This window comes from Phalacrocorax carbo, chromosome 2, assembly GCF_963921805.1.
Source record: "Phalacrocorax carbo chromosome 2, bPhaCar2.1, whole genome shotgun sequence".
NCBI lineage: Eukaryota > Metazoa > Chordata > Aves > Suliformes > Phalacrocoracidae > Phalacrocorax > Phalacrocorax carbo.
Window position 1 is genome coordinate 37,912,077 of NC_087514.1, and position 20,042 is coordinate 37,932,118.

Consider the following 20,042-nt stretch of genomic DNA (forward strand, 5'->3'; position numbering starts at 1 on the left):
TACTCACTTAAAATACAACACAAATTCTCTCCTAGAGTTTCTGTTTATCAGCTTTTTAGTTACCTTTCTTCCTCAGAGCCCTATGCCCTCCCACAGCTCCTTTCCTAGGCCTCTGTTCTTGCCACACTTCGCTGCATCCTGAAGACAGACTCCTGTCAGGATGCTTTACATAGTATTTTGTGGGTACAGATGTTTACATGAATAAACATATGAGAGTTAATAAAATTACTAAAAAATACTTGGGAGGTTTTGTCAAAACTTTTATTTAAAACTCAATCTAGACTAGATTAGCCGATGAAAAGCAGCAGCTACTGAACTAAGACCATCCCACAGACCCAAGTTCATACCAACTCTCACAAGTTGGTAGTTCTCACAGAACAGGTACCCATGAATACCTAATTATAACTGACAGGGTAATTACTTCGAAAATTGGTCCAGCAACACAGCTGGGGCTATTATGAGTCTTGTTAAACACAATCATGAGCTCATTCAATTTCAAAGAAAAAAAACACGTCCTGAGGTTATCCATTCAGTCAGGTGCCTCCAGTTACCCAGTACTGGTGCTCCAGGCTGGAAGATGTGTCAGCTTCAAGTAAAGACAGTTTCCCTGCGTGGAAAGCTGATGCTGCTAGGAGCAAACATTGCTGGCTTCTCCAGAACAGCAGATGGAATAGATGTCCTTTCATTTGCAGCTCCCTGTGTCTAATCTCTTTATTCCACAAAAAGTTCAGGGTATAAATAGACTAACAAAGTTGTTCTTTGTTGGTGTTTTTTTTTTTTTTTTTTTTGGGGGGGGGGGGGGGGGGGGGTTATATTAAGCCAGGAAAAAGACACATATAGTGCCCTTAACTAAATGTTCTGCACCAAACCCCAAGAAGCTTCCCCGCCCCCCGCTCCCAGTTTTATGACCTGCATTATGCTCCTAACAGTTAAATCTTACAGATAATTTAAACACTAAATCCAGGTTTCTAGAAAATACCATAGTGCATTGTTGAAATTACTCCAAAACATTTAGAATATAATGGAGGGTTGTGTTTCTACTACAGAACTCCAAGACCGATTTAAAACTACAACAAAAGATTATTACTCTATTAAATGCCATAGTGGTTTCCTGCAAGAGGAAGAATATGTGAAAATAGTCTGGCTTGACATACTAGCAGACTTTTTTAGAGTGTCTGTGGGTGGTATTGAGATATTGGTATCTTTAACAGCTATTGATCACCTGCTGTTTTACTTCAGAGAATGTAGCTCCAACTGCAGGCTTCTTTCTACATCTCTATTTGAGCAAGTACAGTTACAGCTGCTCGATATCATGCAAGTTGCTTTCATTTGGTCTTTCATTTTCATTTAATAAACTGCAGAAGATCCACAAATGAATCAGTGTTTTTGAAAAGTCTAGAACTGTCCACTGAAATTGTGCCCTTTGACAGAATGTCCTGCAAGCAGACGTATGCAAAACCCTATGTCCACATTTTTTTGATTGCAAAATACCCAGATCTGCCTTTTGTCCAGAACTTCAGAAGCAAACATAGCAACCTATCATGCAAGTTTATTCTTATACAGCATAAGCTTGCTTTTCAAGTCAACTTAAAGCTGAAATTAGTGAGCAGACCAACACAATCTGACTCAAGAACCTTGAGGGGTTTTATTCACCACAGAATAATGTGAAAGTCCAGTATGAAAAGGAATGAGATTAATTACTCTGATGTATCCATGTTAGGCAGCAGCACTTATATATATAATTGACCAGAATCTATGGCTTGAGAATATCTACTGAATTGCTTTTATGGACTAAAGGTTTGATCTAGCTTGTGTGCATTTTTATCTACAGCAAGTTAGAAGTAAAGTACAGCAGTTTAATCATTTTCATAACTAAACTGTGATTGCTGCACAGAATATGTAGCAGAATTAATAAAATTAGATGCAAATTAAAACCTAGAAATTATGAATCTTGTCTTATCTGTGATTAATTGTTCCACTATTTAATTATTTCTTTGTCACTTCAAGATTGAGTGCATCCTATATTTTGTTTATGCTTTTGTCATAAAGTTGAAAGCTACCACAGGCTGGGATATATGTTCCATATGCACGCAGAGTGATTAAGTCCCCACTCAACCTCTCTTTGATCAACTGAATAGATTGAGCTCTTTAATCTTCACTTCATAAGCCCTGTCTAACCACCTCTGGATCATTTGTGCTCCTCCTTTGAACTCCTTCCAAGATGCCAAACATCCTTTTGAAAGCATTTATCTGATAACAAGATAATCTATGAGAAGTTGTGGCAATACAGTAGAGTATAACCCCCATTTTCAGTTGATAGTGCCTTTTAATCCAGCATTTTTTGCCATACCTTAGCACTAAGAGTTCATGTTGAGGTGGTTATCTATCCACAACAGCCTCTAAATCCTAATATTCTATTATGACCAAAGAGTGAAAAACACTATTTCAAAATAAGCACTGTCCTCAGGAATCTTGAAAAATTAAGAACCACAGTATTTATTTCTCCCCTTCTTTCCTACACTTCCCCTTCATTCAGTACGAGTCACTTTTTATTAACAACAGTTGATAATCTTAAATTATTTTTATGGATAATACATATTAAAATAAAGGTTGTCTTACTCTACAGACTATTCTGATGTAAGGCAATGCCACAGCAGTTACTATATGAAAAACATTAAGTAAAATCATAGCCCTGTAAAAATTATGATCCTTTTACACATACAGAGAAAGCAAGCATCTGGTTAAAAACAGCCTGCTCCATTATTTAAAAAATCCCCACCTTTCAGTCAACAATAAAGGAAGATAAAGAAAAAAACGCAAGAAAATACCCTAACTAAGGAAACTCGCACAGACATTACACAACATTAAGATAGAGGTTAAAAAATGCTTGATCAAGTCATTCCTGTTTGATGATAACATGTCTTGTTAGAAAACATCAAGATCTTACCCATAGTGAGCATCTCACCTGTTTACGCATGACATCTGTAGCTTGCATGATATAGCGAGGAGGTAGCCCATGGCTCCGAGCCAGAATTATTGCCTGCTCCAGAGTAACACTCAGAGTGCAGCTGCAATGGAAGACAGAAATCAGCTACCTGCTAGCAGTGATTTCCTTATAATAATTGCTTTTAGATCAATTATCTTTTTAAAAAAAAGTTATAAACAAAAAGATTACATAGTAGATCTGCCCCCTATTCCCGCCCAACCCCCCAACTTGTGCAGGCATTAGCCTGGACACTAAAATGTTTCTTAAGTAGAAAGATTCTGAGCATAACAAGTTATCCTGCTGACTTAGAACTAAATGCATTTGCCATTTTTGCTGTTGTTTAAAAAAAAAAAGTCAAACCAACAAAAAACACAACCCAATTATGTCTTGGCAAGTGCATGAGAGAGTAACAACCCAAGGAGAAGAATTGTTTATAATTGTATAAAACCTTTTCCAGGTGGTTTCTGTACATGTTATCTCTCACCCTCCACCATTAATGCAGACCCTAGCTTTGGTACCAGGATCCTGTCCTCTTGGCATTAATTTAGTTTGGTTAGTCTCATGCCACCCAATTTCAGTTGTCATGGTGAGAAAAAGGATGGATAGATGGTTTCTCATACAATCAAGACCAAAGCTGTAAAAAGCTCAAAGATAAAGGCAACAAAACTGAGAAGAAACAGGTACTTCTTGAAAAGCCCAAGAAGCTTGAGACCTGCTATCATCCAAGAAGTGAGAGTGGCTGCATTCTGCACCAATAAGCTTCTTGATGATTTTTCTGTTCACAACTAAAGTACTGCAATAATCAAATCTCTTCAACCAAAAAGCTGAGGTGTACAGAAAATGATCCTACCTCAGCAGAACCTGACAGAAGCTGCATATTTCAAGTTCAAATAGTAAAACAAAGACACATGGTTAAAACATACTTTTGAGTAGCCTTTTGGCAAAATCCTGACTAAAAGATTCTGCATAGCTTATATTATGCACACAGAACAGACAATATGTTTCAATCACTCATCTTGCTGAGCAGAAGATCTGTAGGAGGAAAAATGTGTCTGCGCTTATTTTCTTACTGGAAAAAAAACCCCAACCAACAAACCCTGACACGTTTTAAATACCGCTTAAGTAAATTTATGGACTGTAAAAAGTTTCACAGTAGTGAGTGTAGAAGATATTAAATTTGATCTGTAGCTTTATTAATGGCCCTTCATTAAAAATTTATAAGCTAAGTGATTTTCCTTGGTAATGAAATAATTTTTATTCCCCAGTTTCTTGTATACATTGACCCCAGAGTTAACTTGAAGCAAAAATCTATTGATCTTTTATGTTACATGTTTGATTAAGGTGCATAATAGTTAAATACTAGACTAGAAATTCTAAACACTGAGTTCTCATCTTGTCTTGGAAAGGTGAAATATTGTACAAATAAAGTACATGCTCATAATATTTGCCAGCACCAAAATCTAAACATCTAACCTTCAAGAACAAACTGCAAAGGAAGCTTTGTACCACTGACAATGGGAAAAAGTAAAAGTACCTGAAATCTAATTTGACAGGTGTAATCTAAGCCAGCAAAAAAGGGCAAAAAGTCTCTCCGTAGGTGTAATAGAGGTTAATGGGCTCAAAGTACAGCTTCTGACCAACCAGTTACTGAACAAACTTTCCCATAAATCGCATCTTCCTGGAACCCAAAAGACTAACAGAACAGAAAAAAACCATATTCTGCATGTGTGAATCAAAACTAACAAAAGAACCTCCTAAATGAAGGTGAGATCGAAGAATTAGGTGCAAACACTAATCTTGTGATTGGAAAAGACTACCAAACTGCTCCTTTTCCAAAACCCAATGAAATGCCTGGTGATCATGGACGTTATGAGCTGTCTACATTTTGACGACACCAACTGTGATTAAGAAAAAAGGCTACCAAGCGTGTAGACAAAGGCGTAACCAGAGTGGGAAACGCAGAGACAAATTGTAAAATGGCATAATGAAAATTTCTTTAATAAGCTACTATGGAAGTAGGCAACAACTACAGTACAGTCCTGAGACATATAAACAGACTAAAACAGAAGATCTCACTCAAGGCAAAAAAATAAAGTAATTTTAAAGATAATATTTTTAATGTATCCTAGGAAATCAGTAGAGAAGACACTCAAGATGACAGCAGTGACCATATTAACTGTTATCACTTCTCTTTAATAAAACATTTTCCATTTGAGGTTAAGTCCTACAGTAATGCCAGTTAGATACAGCTACTGTTTCTTTAAAAAAATTTATTACTCATTAAACTATGTTAAAAATGTTAAAACAGGATCAGTAGCATGATTTCATTTCAATATAATATGTCACTAGAGATACAATTCAATATTGCTAGACTTTTTTTACACTTGACATGGGGAATCATTTCTTTACTAAGAGGGTGGTCAAACACTGGAACAGGCTTCCTAGAGAGGTGGTCGATGCCCCAAGTTCGTCAGTGTTTAAGAGGCATTTGGACAATGCCCTTCATACTACGTTTTAACTTTTGGTCAACCCTAAAGTGGTCAGGCACTTGGACTAGATGATCGTTGCAGGTCCCTTTCAACTGAACTATTCTACTCCATTTTTTATGTGTTTCTTTTGAGGCATGTTGGAGGTCTGAGGAATGACAGAATTAAACATAAATAATTGTTTATGGCTTTAGTCATGTAATTAGAAAATAAGGTTACTACCTTCTAAATATAAAAAACAACACTCAAATAGCTTCATTTTGAATACCAAATTAAGGAGATGGCATCCTCTAATAAAACGGATCATATAAACCTTCCGCAGTGCTATGCTGAACTGACTCACTAGTAAACCTGTATTTACATGCTGGTGCTTTCTTCCAGCTCTTCAAATACAGTTTTTGAATTACTACATATTCATTATCACAAATCAAACTACCCTGGAAATCAGCTGTGAAAGAAACAAATGCACACACAAAACATCAGATGGTAAGATGGAAAAATCGTAACTGCAAGTACCTCAGCAATAGGACTGCCAAGCACAGAGAGATCAACGAAATGCAAATTTAAACCAACACAATTTGTACAATTTTATGAAACAATATGAAAGCTGGGAATTCCTCATATGGTAAGACTGTTCTGGTGGTCTGAGCAGGGTTCAATATCAAGGATTGTCAGCAAATATGTGCAATATGTAATAATCCACCCTTCTCCCCCATTTTGAGAGCTGATAAGCAGATGGTATTGAAGTTTACAAAGCAATTTGGAAGCAGTTCTGACCACTGGAAGTATGTGGTCATTTGGATGCAATCATCCCAGACAAACCTAACAAGGAAAATATTAGGGGAAAAACTCCTTCAATGCTCTCATAACATTCTGTTATGGGAAGCATAATTCCCAAATCCATATATTTTACAGTGTAAACAAATAAAAATCTGTTCTCACTCCCTCTCTTTTCCTCTCATCCCTTCTTTTGTGCCAGAAAATCAAGACCCAAATTCATCATCTCAGAATTTATGTCAGTTAAAATCACAAATTCCCTGCCTTGACAGATTACAGCAGCAAGGCAGCACAGACATTTGGCTTTCCCAGCACAACTGGGCTGAGAATTCCTCGTTTCATCCATTTGGTTTCCAAGAAACAGAGGGGACTGCAGCTGCTCCCAGCCCCTGCCTGCTATCCCCAGTCTCCCATCAGTCATGACAGTATTGATGTGAAGATTAAATACAAACATTGAAACATCTTCTGGATCAGACCATCCTGAACAAAAGAGGTTAAATAATTTTCTGTCGCCAATAGTCCGTTTGTTTCTGACTGGATGTGATTTTTACTAAAGGGCAGCAAATCAGCTGGATGGGCGTACATCTACACTGAAAAATAGAGTTGTAAAAGAGGAAAACGGATTCAAATTTTCTAAGAAATTGATGGTTTTGTGACAGCTTGTTTAATGTCACCTGAAAGGAAAAATAACTTGAGTTCACGTACGCTACCTACAGAGCTGCCACTCAGCGAAGTGTGTATCTATGTTACCAGAGTAAAAAGAATCTAAATCATTCATTTCATTCTCAGGTTTCAATTAGGATTCCAGCCATCCTACATCCAAAGATGCATCACAACATCCCTTAGAAAAATACCCTGAATAGAAAAGATGAGGTGAAACAAATTGGTTTAGTAGTTACCACAGTCAGAGATGTCAAAATGAATTATGTTCTGGCTATGTGAATAGGAAAAAAAAATATGAAAAGGATGCATGTATGCTTAGTCTAATTAAAATCTAAAGCTTCTACTCAACATGCAATTTAATGCCATTGTTATTATTTTAATTCCTTTTCTTTCCATACATCATAAGCTAATCACACCTACATTCCACCACCTTTTAAACCAATTATACTACTAAGTATTTTTTTGTTTCTGCTGTTATTTAAATTAATGCTTATAGAGCATCTATTTTTTATGTCAGTGTATGCAGCAATTAAAAACTTAATACTAAAGTAAGTCACTTCAGGGTAAAAATTTTTTGGGGTATTTCTCTAGAATTACTAGTGATGGCTGGGTAATATGTATTGATTCTGATGAGTAACCCAAAGAAGAAAATAGGCCCATGATAAACCTAAAAAGGAGGGAAAATGTTGTTCAGGACTTAAGAAATAAGCATAAAAAGTATGGACAGGCCTAACTAAAGACTCTCCCATGATTTGTAAGCTGTTGTCAGTGTGGTAATGTCTCCATGCAAATAAAACTGAAGCTTGCTTTCTCTGTGCCCATATATTGAAACTTTCCTGAACAGAATTTCATCTTGCAGGGAGAGGGAAATTGGGCCAGCCAATAGGTATTAAGAGAGAAAATGAGCATGAAGTTTGTATTTTAACCTACAATACTGTATTTTACAATCTCCACTGGAGTTCAGGACTTAGGTTCAGTCCCTTTCTGAACCTTTGTGAAGCTGAGATGTTCCCAGTGTGGAAAGACCACCACTTTAAAATCAGCCTTGGACTGAACCCATTCACTGAAGGTTAGTCCAAAGTCTCTTGTTATTTTTGCCAACGTACAGCAAGCCATTACTCTGCACATGAAATATATTTATTCCATTATGATGGTTCAGTAATCACAAACAATGCTCCAAAAAGTGACTATCTGTGGAGAGTATTACAACACCACATAGAAATGGACAGCCCACGGTTAAGGGCACTTCTGCCTTTTACCTGTTAAGCATCAGCACACACAGGTTTCCTTGACAAGAGGCATGACTGTGATTACATAGTTGTGTAAATCTCAAAATAAACATATCCCAACTCCTGCATCAGGCATACATCCACCACTCCACAACAGGATAATCAAACCAGCTCTACCAGGTATTTTCAAACACAAGCTACCAACAGATTTCTGCTTTTCTGAAGTAGGTGGCATGAACTTATCTACACTAGAGAGTCAGTCTTGAGACGTAAGTGTACATTAACCATATTTCAGACCTAACCTTGGTTAATGACTTCTTTTGTAGTCTACAAATACAGTCAGGTTTATTAGATTCAATCTTAGTAATTTTTAATCCCAAAGCATGAAACATGCAGTAGGTAATGATGAGATTTTCTGTTGGTTTTTTTGAAGATTACTATCATCCAATCTATTTCCAGAAATAAAATGTGACTATTCTGTTTTAAAACAGAAAGCTTTTCAAAGAATAATGAAAAAAAAGCACACTTCTTTTCACCATACATCTTCTGTTATTGTTAAAAAACTGCACAGAGCATCTTTTCACAGTCTTCCTGTAAGATTTTGCCACCTTTAATCAGCTGGAAATGTTGCAAGGAGGCACTTCCACCATTAAATATTATTTGTTTGAAGAAAGAACAGCATTTCCAAAAGATTCAAAATATCCCATGCCTTTTGTTTGCTCATTCTCAGTCATACTTGCAAAAACAAACAAAAAAATCTAAAGTCAACTGAAAACCCAGCTTCAGCCATTATGTCTTTTCTGTGCAGAAAGTCTTTCACAGTAAAGGCTTCTTCCCACATAAGCAGGCAAGTAAATCTGCTGGAAAATTGCAGTTTACTTCCTGTCTTGTAATAGTTCAGGTTATTCAGTTAACTCTCTTCCACCTCAAAAAATAAAGATGATTTGGATAATTTTTTAGTTTTAGATTGTTCGAGAAGTTCTATTCTATTTTTGTTGTAACACAGAAGTTTTTGTATGGAAGAATCAGATTCTCCCAGACACCTGGACTGCAGATAAGGCAATACTGTGGGAACTGAAGCGCAAGAGGATGATTCTACAGAGCAAGGAGATTGAGTTGTGTGTCAACCCTGCTACTAAATGTCCATAATGTTGAAAGGAATCCAAACAGGAAAAAAGAACACCTTGAAATCCATACAAGTAACAGCTTAGATCCATCTTATCTGTCTCAGTGCATTTTATGCACTTCTCTGCATTTTCAGACTGCATTTTAAACAAAATAGTGCCTCAGAATTTAAAACATGCAAGAGTGATAACAAAGCAAAAATATAACAGATTGCCTATGAAAGGCAAATATAGACCAAAATAAAATGATCCTTACTGTAGAAACAACCTATTTTGTGCTAAATGTCTTGCTTCAATTGTCCTAAGACAAATTTTTGCATATTTAACAATTACATTACTGTTCTCAAATAGTAATCAGCAGGGAATGAAACACTCTACTACCCTAAACTATTTGACAGAAACAAAATTTTGTTTATGCGTCAGTAGGTAAAATATCACAAAACCACACTTAACTGTAGACAGACATAACAAAAACTGCCATTTAAAAAAAGAAGGGAATCTTGACTAAATGGGAGGCTAGCAGGACTAAAAGCACAGTTTAGACCAGAAGGCTGGAGAGCAGCAAGGATTAGTTTTTCAGCCTGTGCTGACATGCCTCCTGAAAGTAGTCCCATCGATCCCAGAAAGCCTTCTTACTGTGGAGCTAATAGTGAGCCTAAATACAGCTGTAAAAGTTCAGAGAGGGTTTTGTTTGGTCTTTTTTTTTTGGGGGGGGGGGTTGGGTTTTTTTTGGTAGTACAGTCATTGAGCTCAGAACTAAATTCCTACAGAAAAATTTCCAAAATAATCTAAAAGGAGGAATTCTTATGGTAGAATGTCTAAAATATAAATTCAGAGTACCTATTTTTCACCTTGTTTCATCTGATTCACAGAAAGGCAGCTGGCCATGGCGGTCAGCTTATGGTGTTACTCTGCTTTGCTATGTGGAAGATGGAGCAGGTTTAGCTGGATTGCAGGAGCTGGGCCAGCTACAGGAGACAGCATAATCAACCCTTGGCAAAACCTGCCTCATCATTCAGCCAAGTGTCTGCCAGCCAGAACCCCACTGCTTGAAGGATGGTAACACTAAGAAGAGATTTTCTGGAGGGGAAATTAAAATTCAGAAAAGAAAATAAGACAGTGATTTTTCTGGGGTTCATCAAGATTATAGAAGACTTTTCTCTCTCTCCTCCAGGAAATGCAAAACTTTAAATAAACTTGGGATTTGTTTCATTTGGATGCTTTACATGATTCATTTGAGCCTGTAAGGCCTACGGTCCCCGAATAGACTTCTGCAGCTGCTGCACCTAATTTCATTTTGGCATGGAAAGAAGCTAGGGCATGTCTGTGTAGTGCAGTCTCACTCTTCTCCCTCAAGCAGGAGCTAGCATCATGATTCAATAAAATTTATAAGCGCCTTTCATCACCTACATTGTACAGAGTGATTAGAACTTCAAACAGAACGAATACAAGTAAAGAAAGCAGAGCGTTGTTTGCAGGGTGACAGCTGATTGGCAGGCAGAAATATAATTATGGATGATAAAAAAGGGAAAATAGAAATGCAAACTATTGATTTCTTGGACTAATTCAGAGCTCTGTTCCTGATGTTGATCAACAAGGCATGTTCACTTATGATAATCCAAAGGGCGTTTGTAGTTTTCACATGTCACTTAGGATGGTGAAGGTTAAAGGGACTTATTTTTCCCCATCCTTGTTTTTCGTGTGATCAAAATATATTTGAAAAGAACTGCTGTCTGAAATAGATATAGGATTTCAGGCTCTAATGTAAATTGGTAAACATACTGTCATAATAAAAATCAAAGCAAAGCAATCACCAGCAATTCAAAATCCCCAGCATTATCTTGGATATAGGGATGAAAACATGAACTCTGTCAAGCTGTTTTAGCCTAGTGCAGTGTAAAAAGCAATTTAATATGGATCACAGAGAAGTCAGAAACCAAGACACTGCTGATCCAGAGATCAGCAATCACTGTCAAAGCAGACGAAGCTGCTGTTTCATAGTTCTTGGCCTCTTTTGCATTGGACTGCCACCCAGCGCCTCCCTCCCAAGCTATCTGGAATTCACTCTGGTTAGAAGGAGGGGTGGCAGAACCCCCCTCTGCCCCCTGTCAATCCATGACACCTAAGTTGAGAAAACACAGAAAGGGCTCTCCAGTCAGCTCAGTAAGAGACGATAAATTGAGTGAGGGAAGGTTCATATATATTTTGTCTGAAGTCTATTAAATATATCTAAATTCTGACAGATTAATAGTTTACTCAGTTCCCACTCCCCATGAACAAAAGAAAGATGCTGACCAGCAGAGCACCCTGCACTCTTCCACAGACTCTCAGACACTCTCTCCCATCAGAGACCAATCATAGAAATTAGGATAAAATGAGGTTTTTTTAAAAGAAAGCATACAGGAACCTTGCTCTGAGTTGATTATTCTTCATTTTTAAGCTGGTAAGACTGGTAAGTGAGAATATACTGCAAAGTTCAACCTGCAAGGACAACTCACGTCTTTCCCCCATCTGCTTGCCTAGCAGCATCTGTGGATAATACCAGTTTTCAATTCATTTAATATCCACAGCATAGTGTTAAAAACCAGTTGTGAGTCCTTGGTCTGGACCTACAAAATGTGGATTTCTGCAACCGATCACAATCAAGTTCTTCACAGCATTTAGTTTCTAAGAACACAGAGGCCAAATACACTGCTGAATACAAACAGAGAGAAATATCCTCTCTTACTGAAAATCAGTAGCTTGAACTCTACAGAACTAACTTAAAGAGCATTATTCTGCAAGATTATCTGCCCTGATTAAATAATATTCAAAAAACCAGAATAATTAAGCTTTCAAGATTGCAGACAACAAGCAAAATCATCTGTGTCTATGGGACTTGATCACATGCATCATCTGATTCGTCCCTCTTCTGTTGTCCTCCAGGATTTCGTGGTGCTGCAAGACAGTTTCATGCTGCAGAGCAGCAAGGAGCATAGGTTCACAAAAACACAGCAGAATTTAGCAGTAGAAATGCTGGGAACAAAATTCACCCAGCTATCCTACTGACTGGAGACAAAACAAGCTTTCTGTCTGGGCAAAAGCAATTTCAGAATGGCAAAAAGCAGAGCCTACTTAGTGCTGGACTGTAGAGATGTGGAGGCCAGAAACAGAAACCAGCACATGAAGTAACTTTATATGACTTCAAATTCTAAGGGAAAACTTCTTTATCCATCCAGTTTGTATGTTCAACAGTAACTTCAGGAAACTGTTGTCAAAAAAACTTCCCCAACTTTTACCGCTTCAAAAAATAATAGCACAAGAATCCCTTCTAGAGTCTAAATACATGAGTTCCTTTCTGAACTTTTGGAAATTCAGGGTAAAAACTCTTTGAGTACCTATAAAATCTCAAGTAGTGCATTCCTTTTTCCTGGAGGGCCTATCTTCAAATGTCTCTGATAATGCCAAGAGTCGATGTTTCTTTCTCTGAACAGATGGTAGCCACAAAGGCAGTATTAATGCACAAGTGAAGTAGCAGTATCTTGTACAGAAGCTCAAATGGACTCGCTGTAAAGCAGAATCAGTCATGCATTTTGTTTTGCACCTTTATGTAAATAGGTGGTCTTGAATCCTTTAACATCTAGACGGAAACCCACGCATAACACATTTAAACCCCATTCCTGGTGCTCATAATGTAGTCTTGAAATCCAATATATTGGTTTTCTAATATTTTGTGATTTTTAAATATACCTAAATAGACATTTAGTAGTTTGTACCTCTGAATTAGCCCTAGTTTTGAGCAGAATTTTGGTGAATTATTTATTTTCATCTCAGAACAGCTCATGTTCGGAATCAAGCAGTCACCAAATTATTCTGAATAATTTGTGACCCACACGCTGTGGGGTGATAGTTTATTTGGGCTATTAAAGCTGCTCTGACTTTATTCTGAAATGATAAGAATTTTTGGCACAAATATACTGGCAAATTCAGAACTTAATCCATTAAATCATAATGAAACCCGGAGGCAGCCTTCTTCAGCTTTATAAAAAAATGGCAGAATTAATCCCAAAGTCTTTTCTGATCACATAAGACATGAAACGGAAACCAAGATAAAGAGCCAGAGAAAAGCTGTGTAGCTTCATGGTCTTCTGAAATGACAACTTCATGTCAGTCCATGCTATATAGTATTTCCATTTTCATCTGATATAGTGACTAGTGTTAAATAATACAGCCTCTTTCTGTTATTGCCTAAAATCAAGTACAGCGTACAGCATGGTATATACACTTGTATCGGTGATAGAGAGTAATACAAATAGTCTGTTGCAAACTCACTTAAAAGAAATGGCAAGCACTGTTTTTATACAACTTAATTGCATTGGCTATATATGGAGCTTTTCCTGTTTTTCATGTCTGATAATCTGCATTGCAGCTACGTTGCCATTTTTTTTTCCTCCTCAAAGCTCTTTGAAAGAAAGGACATTACTTAAAATGAGGAGAAAGTAATGCTCATTCTAACACAATGTACTGGTAACCAAGTCTGCTAAAATAAGGATTTGCATAGATCAGAAACAAAAGAGCATATTTTTAACATATTGCTGCCTGTAATCTACAGTTTGGAATCCTTATAAAAAGAGCAGATAGTTAGCATCAGATCAGATTCTTTGTTATGTTTGCTTTTTTGTTTCTTGGGGTTTTTTCCCCCCTCTCCGATCATAGTCTTTGCTTTTTTGGTATATATGTACAAAAGCATTGTAATCTGCCCAGCTGGAACACAAACATATTACTGCCTTTGATGACTATCATTAAGTACTAGAGAGCCCTATAATCGCGCTATTGTCATATATGTATTTGTCCGTTAAAATCTCTTAGTGTTGATGACAAGGATCAGTTGATTATAGCTCAGTTGATTTTTTTAGATATTGTATTAATGACACTATCTGTTCTACAGGCTAAACTTCCAGTTATAAGGTACACCTGCAAAAATGCATATCTCCTCTGCTTCATTTTTTTTCCTTGAAACAAGCTACAATTCCCCCTAGGATACAAAGTAAATACAAATTTCACCATTTCTTGGCTGTATTGAGAGTTTAATATAGTTTGTCTTATTCACCTAGGAAACCTTCCTTTTTCTGCTTTAGCAATTAAGATTTCTGCCTTTTACTGACTTGAATGAGGAATAATCCATTACAACTGCACAAAACAAAATTGTACAGCTCATTTATATTAACCACTACAAATACAATTCTAGAATTTCACCACAATCTTTCAAGTGTGTTAGATATTTAGTTTAAGATATTAGATATTTAGTGTAAGAACTCTGTATAAATAAAAAGCAGCAGTCTCCAACCTGCAATGACTGACTGAAACAAAGGGAAGAAAAGAAATTGTCATACCGGTGAACTCCACTGTTGCACATAATGATGTGACAAGCTCCAAGCCTGCTACAGAGTTCGGAAGACACTGAAAGCAATCCAACTCCGGAAGCACTGCACGCGGTGTACGCACAGGCAGCGGTGCGCTTGGATCGGATAAAGGACCCTATCAGTCGGTAAAGTTCATCCAAGCAATTGAGAGGCCTCATCAGCTGCAAGAGAGGAAGAGAGAGACGTTTAAATATTTGCTACTGAGCGCACATGAAATGCTTTTTTAGAGTAGGTCATCACAGATGCAGGTGGAACGGCAGGGCTGGCTGAGAAAGCCGAAGCCAAATGCCATGACATAAATACAGAGCATACAGTCTTCTCTTACATGACCTAATGCAACTTTTTAAAACTTTTAAATTCTTACCGTCACTGACTCTTTCATTCCCAGTCCTGCCTACTGAAGTGGTTTTCACCTCAACAAACTGAATAGACCCATTAGTGCCATTTCCATTAATTGTACTGCCAAAGAAGGGAAGCCATGAAGAGGCAACCTACAACCGTACGCACATACAGGAGGGATGCCAAGACTGGTTAATTGACTTGCTGAGAAAATCAGCTTGTAATTAACACAACACTGTCCTTTACTTATACAAATGTCTAGTTCCTCATTCTGACTAACACCATGGAAAAATAAAAATGAACAGAAGTGACAAAAGCATACCACAAAACAAGATCAGGTAACTTTGTAGCAGTACTTAAAATAACCTCAGCGTTACCGTATGGAAAACAAATGATCCACCTAGTAAAGAAGGCAGCTTCAAGTGGAAGGCTGTCTCAAAAGAGGAACCTTCAAGCGTGGTCTAGCAATGAAAAGCACCATCTCATGGTGCTTTGTGTAAAGGAGATGTTCACAAGACAGTTTTGCAGGCCTCATAATTCCAAATTGCCCATTCTCTTTATTCCAGAAACATTTAAAGATTCAAAAAAAAGCCCCTGTTACTCAAAGAATGAATCTTTTGAAAGGGAGATTCATTCCCTAAAGAGCATTTTAACTAATTAGAGAAATGGCAGCATCACTTGCTCCTATATGAAGGTTACTTCATTGGAAGGCATAGAGGTCAAGTAAATAAATTATAACAATCAGCATATTTAAACCTGGGCACAAATAGATTTAACTTGGTTTAGGTCCTATTGCTTTAACTTGTATCCATTTAAATTAATTTTAACTGCTGCCATTTACTCATGCAGAGCTATGGAGAATAGAGAAAAAGTCACAGCCACAAACTGAGACCGTGCACTCACTTAGCTTGCTCCAACTGCAAAATAAATACATTCGCTTAACCTAGCATCCCTTGTCAGATCTGGATTATGAGATGCTTTTATCTCGCCTTTGAACTTTTCCTTGAAATAGATAGGGAACAGGTTTAAGGGTAACAAGCACTCCACGTATGCCTAAATGTCTCCTGCTGCACCTATGACTGCTTAGAAAGTTAAGTTGCTGACTCACCAGGGAAGGAGAGGCACAGGCACATGTCCTCCATCCCTCCCTTGCAGTCCAGCACAGATCCAAGAAACAGGAACTATCCTGTTAAGACCCATGCTGGATGATATCGACATGAAATTTTAGCCTGTCATAGGGCTTAGCTGATGATCACTCTATTTCTGAAGCCAGAGTAGCTCAATCACTTTTTAAGTCAGTGTAGGCAAGACCCTAGGAATATCTTTTTTTCCCTTACTGGGCTGCAATACGGGCATTAACTCTCCAACAATAGGAGAGAGCATTAAATGAATTTTCATAGCCCCTGGGATCTCTCAGTCACAGAGATTTAAAGACAGATGAAGGCATTTGAAGAAAGCCTAAATGAGGAGGTTCAGAAGTAAGCCTTCTGAGCAGGATGCTGAAGGAGTATTTAATTTGGAACAGCCCTTCCAGTGTTCAGAACAAAGAATTTCTGCCTGCATCTGCTCTCCCCCCACATGCTCCTGGAGCAATTGCATTGCTCTGAAAGCACAGTGAAAAAGGAAAGTCATGGTTCCCCTTCTCAGATACACTGATGCCCTCCAGCCACACTTTTTGATACAGAACCACATGGCACCACATACCCATAAAACACAGCTGGGACAAAATGCTGCAAGAGAGCTCCTCCTTTCCCTGCCACCCCCCACCCCCCACCCCCCCCCCTAGCTTTAAATAATTGAATTTTTCAATGGAATTAAGAAAGCCTCAGGAATGGATTACAATATCACAGTGTGTAACATGCAAAGTTTAATTAGGCACTTAGCATTTTTATTTACCTTATCTATATAAGCTGCTTTAGATGTTGAATTTGGAGGCAAGTTTGACTTGTCCAGGTAGAATGCCCTGAGAGAACAAACAGAATAATGCAAAAACTGTTAATTTTTTAAACTCCTGAACAAAATGTATGTAGGTGACTATTAGACATTGTCCTAAGGTTGGAAAATTTTTTTTTTTTCAGATTTCATTATGAGAGAGGATCAAAGAATAATACATGGGTAAATAGGCACTAACACTCTTTCTTTTAAAGTAATAAGGAATATTTTTCTTGTTCTGGAGACAAACTGTCCCTCTGTCCTATGAAAATAGAGTGCAAAATGTTAATCTCTAGTTAGTAGAAAAAACAGATCTGAAAATGATTGTCACCAAAGGTTTGTGGCAACCATCTAGATTTTAATAGTGACTTTGGGAAACTTGATATGTAAACAGTGCCTGAGCCTCATGCGCTACAAGCTTTTTTTTATATTAGCAGTATATAACTGCAGTAATATCAGAACAGAATCCAAAACATGATACACAGTACTGACAGAGCAAAACACTCAGAAGCTCACAACCTAAAAAGAAACAAAAAAGTAAAAAACCCCGGAAGGGGCAAGTCAACATCATACAAACAAAATGACATTTGCAACGTGTACAGTCATGCATGCATGTGTAAATAAAAACAAACTGCCTTTCTTTACAATTTCTGCACACTTCTTTGAAAATGAATTAGTTCATGAAAGGAAAAACCAAAGAAAACTGTCATCTACCTCCTGAACAGAAACGGGATAGAGAAAGCATACTTACTGTATCAGATTTCTCTCTTTTGTACCAAGCTCATCAACCCACATTCTCCCAGTTCCTCTTATAACCTTTCATTGATCAATGAATAGTACCATAAAACGTTTATATAAAATAGAAAAAATGCAACATGCGCTGTTTTAAAAGATAAAGGTTTGATAATTTCTGTCTGGCCCAAAGGACGCTGATACTTTGTACAGAGGACTTCCATACTATCCTCTCCTGTAAAAGGAAAACTTCTGTTATTCAACACCAGAAAGGAAGAGCTTTAGCAAAGAGCACACAGGAAGCATGGAGCTCTTCTCCTGTCTCCTTCAACTCAGAAACCCTAGAGGAATTTTTATTTTCTTTCAACCTTACAAGCAAATTAATTTTTCACCAGAGACGAGCTATCACTAAACATCTCATAGGCAGAGGAAATATCTTGCATATGTCTGTGATAAGTTCACAGTTTCGCTGCCTCTGCAGCATTGATTAAGAAAAAAAAACAAAACAAAACAAAAAAACCCTTAACAACAAAATGCATGCAAATATTGACCCTGCCCATGGCAGGGGGGTTGGACTAGATGATCTTTAAAGGTCCCTTCCAACCCAAACCATCCTCTGATTCTATGATCACAAGACTCATTCTGCTGGTTGAAAAGCTCCTAAAACCTGCTGGAGCAGCTGAAAATAGAAACACCTCGTAGGCTTCCCTGGCTGGATGAGGCATCCAGTGAGAACCAGGCAACAGCTACCACTGCAGCAGTTCTGGCCAAGGTTAAAATAAAACAGGAAAAATGGCACTAAACTATGGATCCTATAGAAAAAAATGAGATTCTCCAGTGGAAACCTCAAGGTATCGCTACGATCCAGCTCCAATGACTGTGCAGAAGGAGCAGACCTGACAAAGTTGCAGCTCAGCCACAACTCAGGCTGGAACCATGGAGTGTGGTAACCAAATTTCAGTTACAAGAAAACATGAAAACAAACACCGAGAAGAATGTATCCCTGCATCCCAACTCTCAAATGACAGGATCACCTGGATCCTCCAGTCATGAAAACATTGATTCATAGAACATACATGGATAAAAATCCCTCTCCCTGTTTTTTATGGTGTTTTCCATGACTGGAGTTATTCAGATAGTTACATACTTGCAGGGCAGGGGTGCAGACTGCAGATTTTAATAGCCTTTTATTCTTCAATAATCTGGAATAACTGAGTTGATAAAAAAAATCCAGCCACCTTTAATTCTAGTAGATTTTGCTTCCCACAACACTGCAGTTTTGAAAAGCACCTTCTCCCAAATTTAAGGTCTGAATTAATCCCCTCAGAAAGCACAGCAAAGCTAATCTAGTTCTGTTCTTCCGTTAAGCCTGTTGCGTGATCCAGAATGTACTCTGTGTCAAAGGAAGCTGGTGACTACTGGAAGGAAAAGAGGTTTCCAGAGAAAATTACTCAGAAAACCACTTTGAGCAGCCACAGCACATAAAAGCTACCTCAGCAGCAACAGACCAACCTTCTTTGTTAGCAAAGCTAAAAAACAAAGCATCACCCTGCCATCCACTGAACATTATCAGACTGAAAGCCTATGCTGTTTTTTCCTGCCATGCCACAGGAAAATCTGCTTCATTTAGAGTCTGTTCAGCACTCCCATTCTCTTTGGACTGTTATTTCAGCAAATTCAGCTGCATTAAATGAAACCAGAAGCCAAATATAGAACGGTACACACATTAATGGAGTACAAGGAAAATAATCAACTCAGGGTACAAAATGAAGCAACATGGACACTAGAATGGGATATGCAATTATAGGAATTACTCCATTAATTCAGTCAATTATTCATTAACCTAAAGAACAAACAAAAATCAACTATACACAACATTAATTTTAAATATCAAAATATCCTGTTACAAATGAAACTATTCCCCCCACAATCAGATAACACTCCCAGATGTTTCTTGAGTGCTTTATTTTTATTGCATTTCATAAAAACTGTCTTCAGTATTTTACAGAACATGACAAACTGTGGACAGCATATAAATTTCCAAAGCACTTCACTTAATTACTAAATGCTTGTTAAGGTCCTTAATCATATTTTATGGGAAAAGTTAATGGCAATCTTGGCATGGTGCCCAATATGGACAATATTTTCTAATCCATTTGAAATGAACAAGAATGAAATCATAGTTCTTTGTCTGCAAATGTGATGGCTGGTTTTGCTTCTAAAAGCCTTACAATTCCTCTAAGCTGTAGCAGAAAAGCCTTTCTTAAAAAAAAAAAAAAAGGTAGAAAAACCAATAGGAATTAAAACTACAGGGAATTATTGCCATGTTACACTTTTGTAAGATACCCTGTATGTAACAATGCCAAATAACA

At 37.5% G+C, this 20,042-nt stretch overlaps 1 protein-coding gene across 2 annotated transcripts in view; it reads right to left on the reverse strand.

Annotated features, from left to right (window-relative positions):
* PREX2 (phosphatidylinositol-3,4,5-trisphosphate dependent Rac exchange factor 2) overlaps positions 1-20,042 on the reverse strand; it is a 189,175-nt gene that overhangs the window by 13,187 nt on the left and 155,946 nt on the right. For both annotated transcript variants that reach the window (XM_064442581.1, XM_064442582.1), the window contains exons 36-38: positions 16,903-16,969; positions 14,638-14,828; positions 2,966-3,068 (exon numbers count right to left, since the gene is read on the reverse strand). In XM_064442581.1, the coding sequence (XP_064298651.1) occupies positions 2,966-3,068; positions 14,638-14,828; positions 16,903-16,969 (361 nt within the window). The remainder of the gene's footprint in view (positions 1-2,965; positions 3,069-14,637; positions 14,829-16,902; positions 16,970-20,042) is intronic.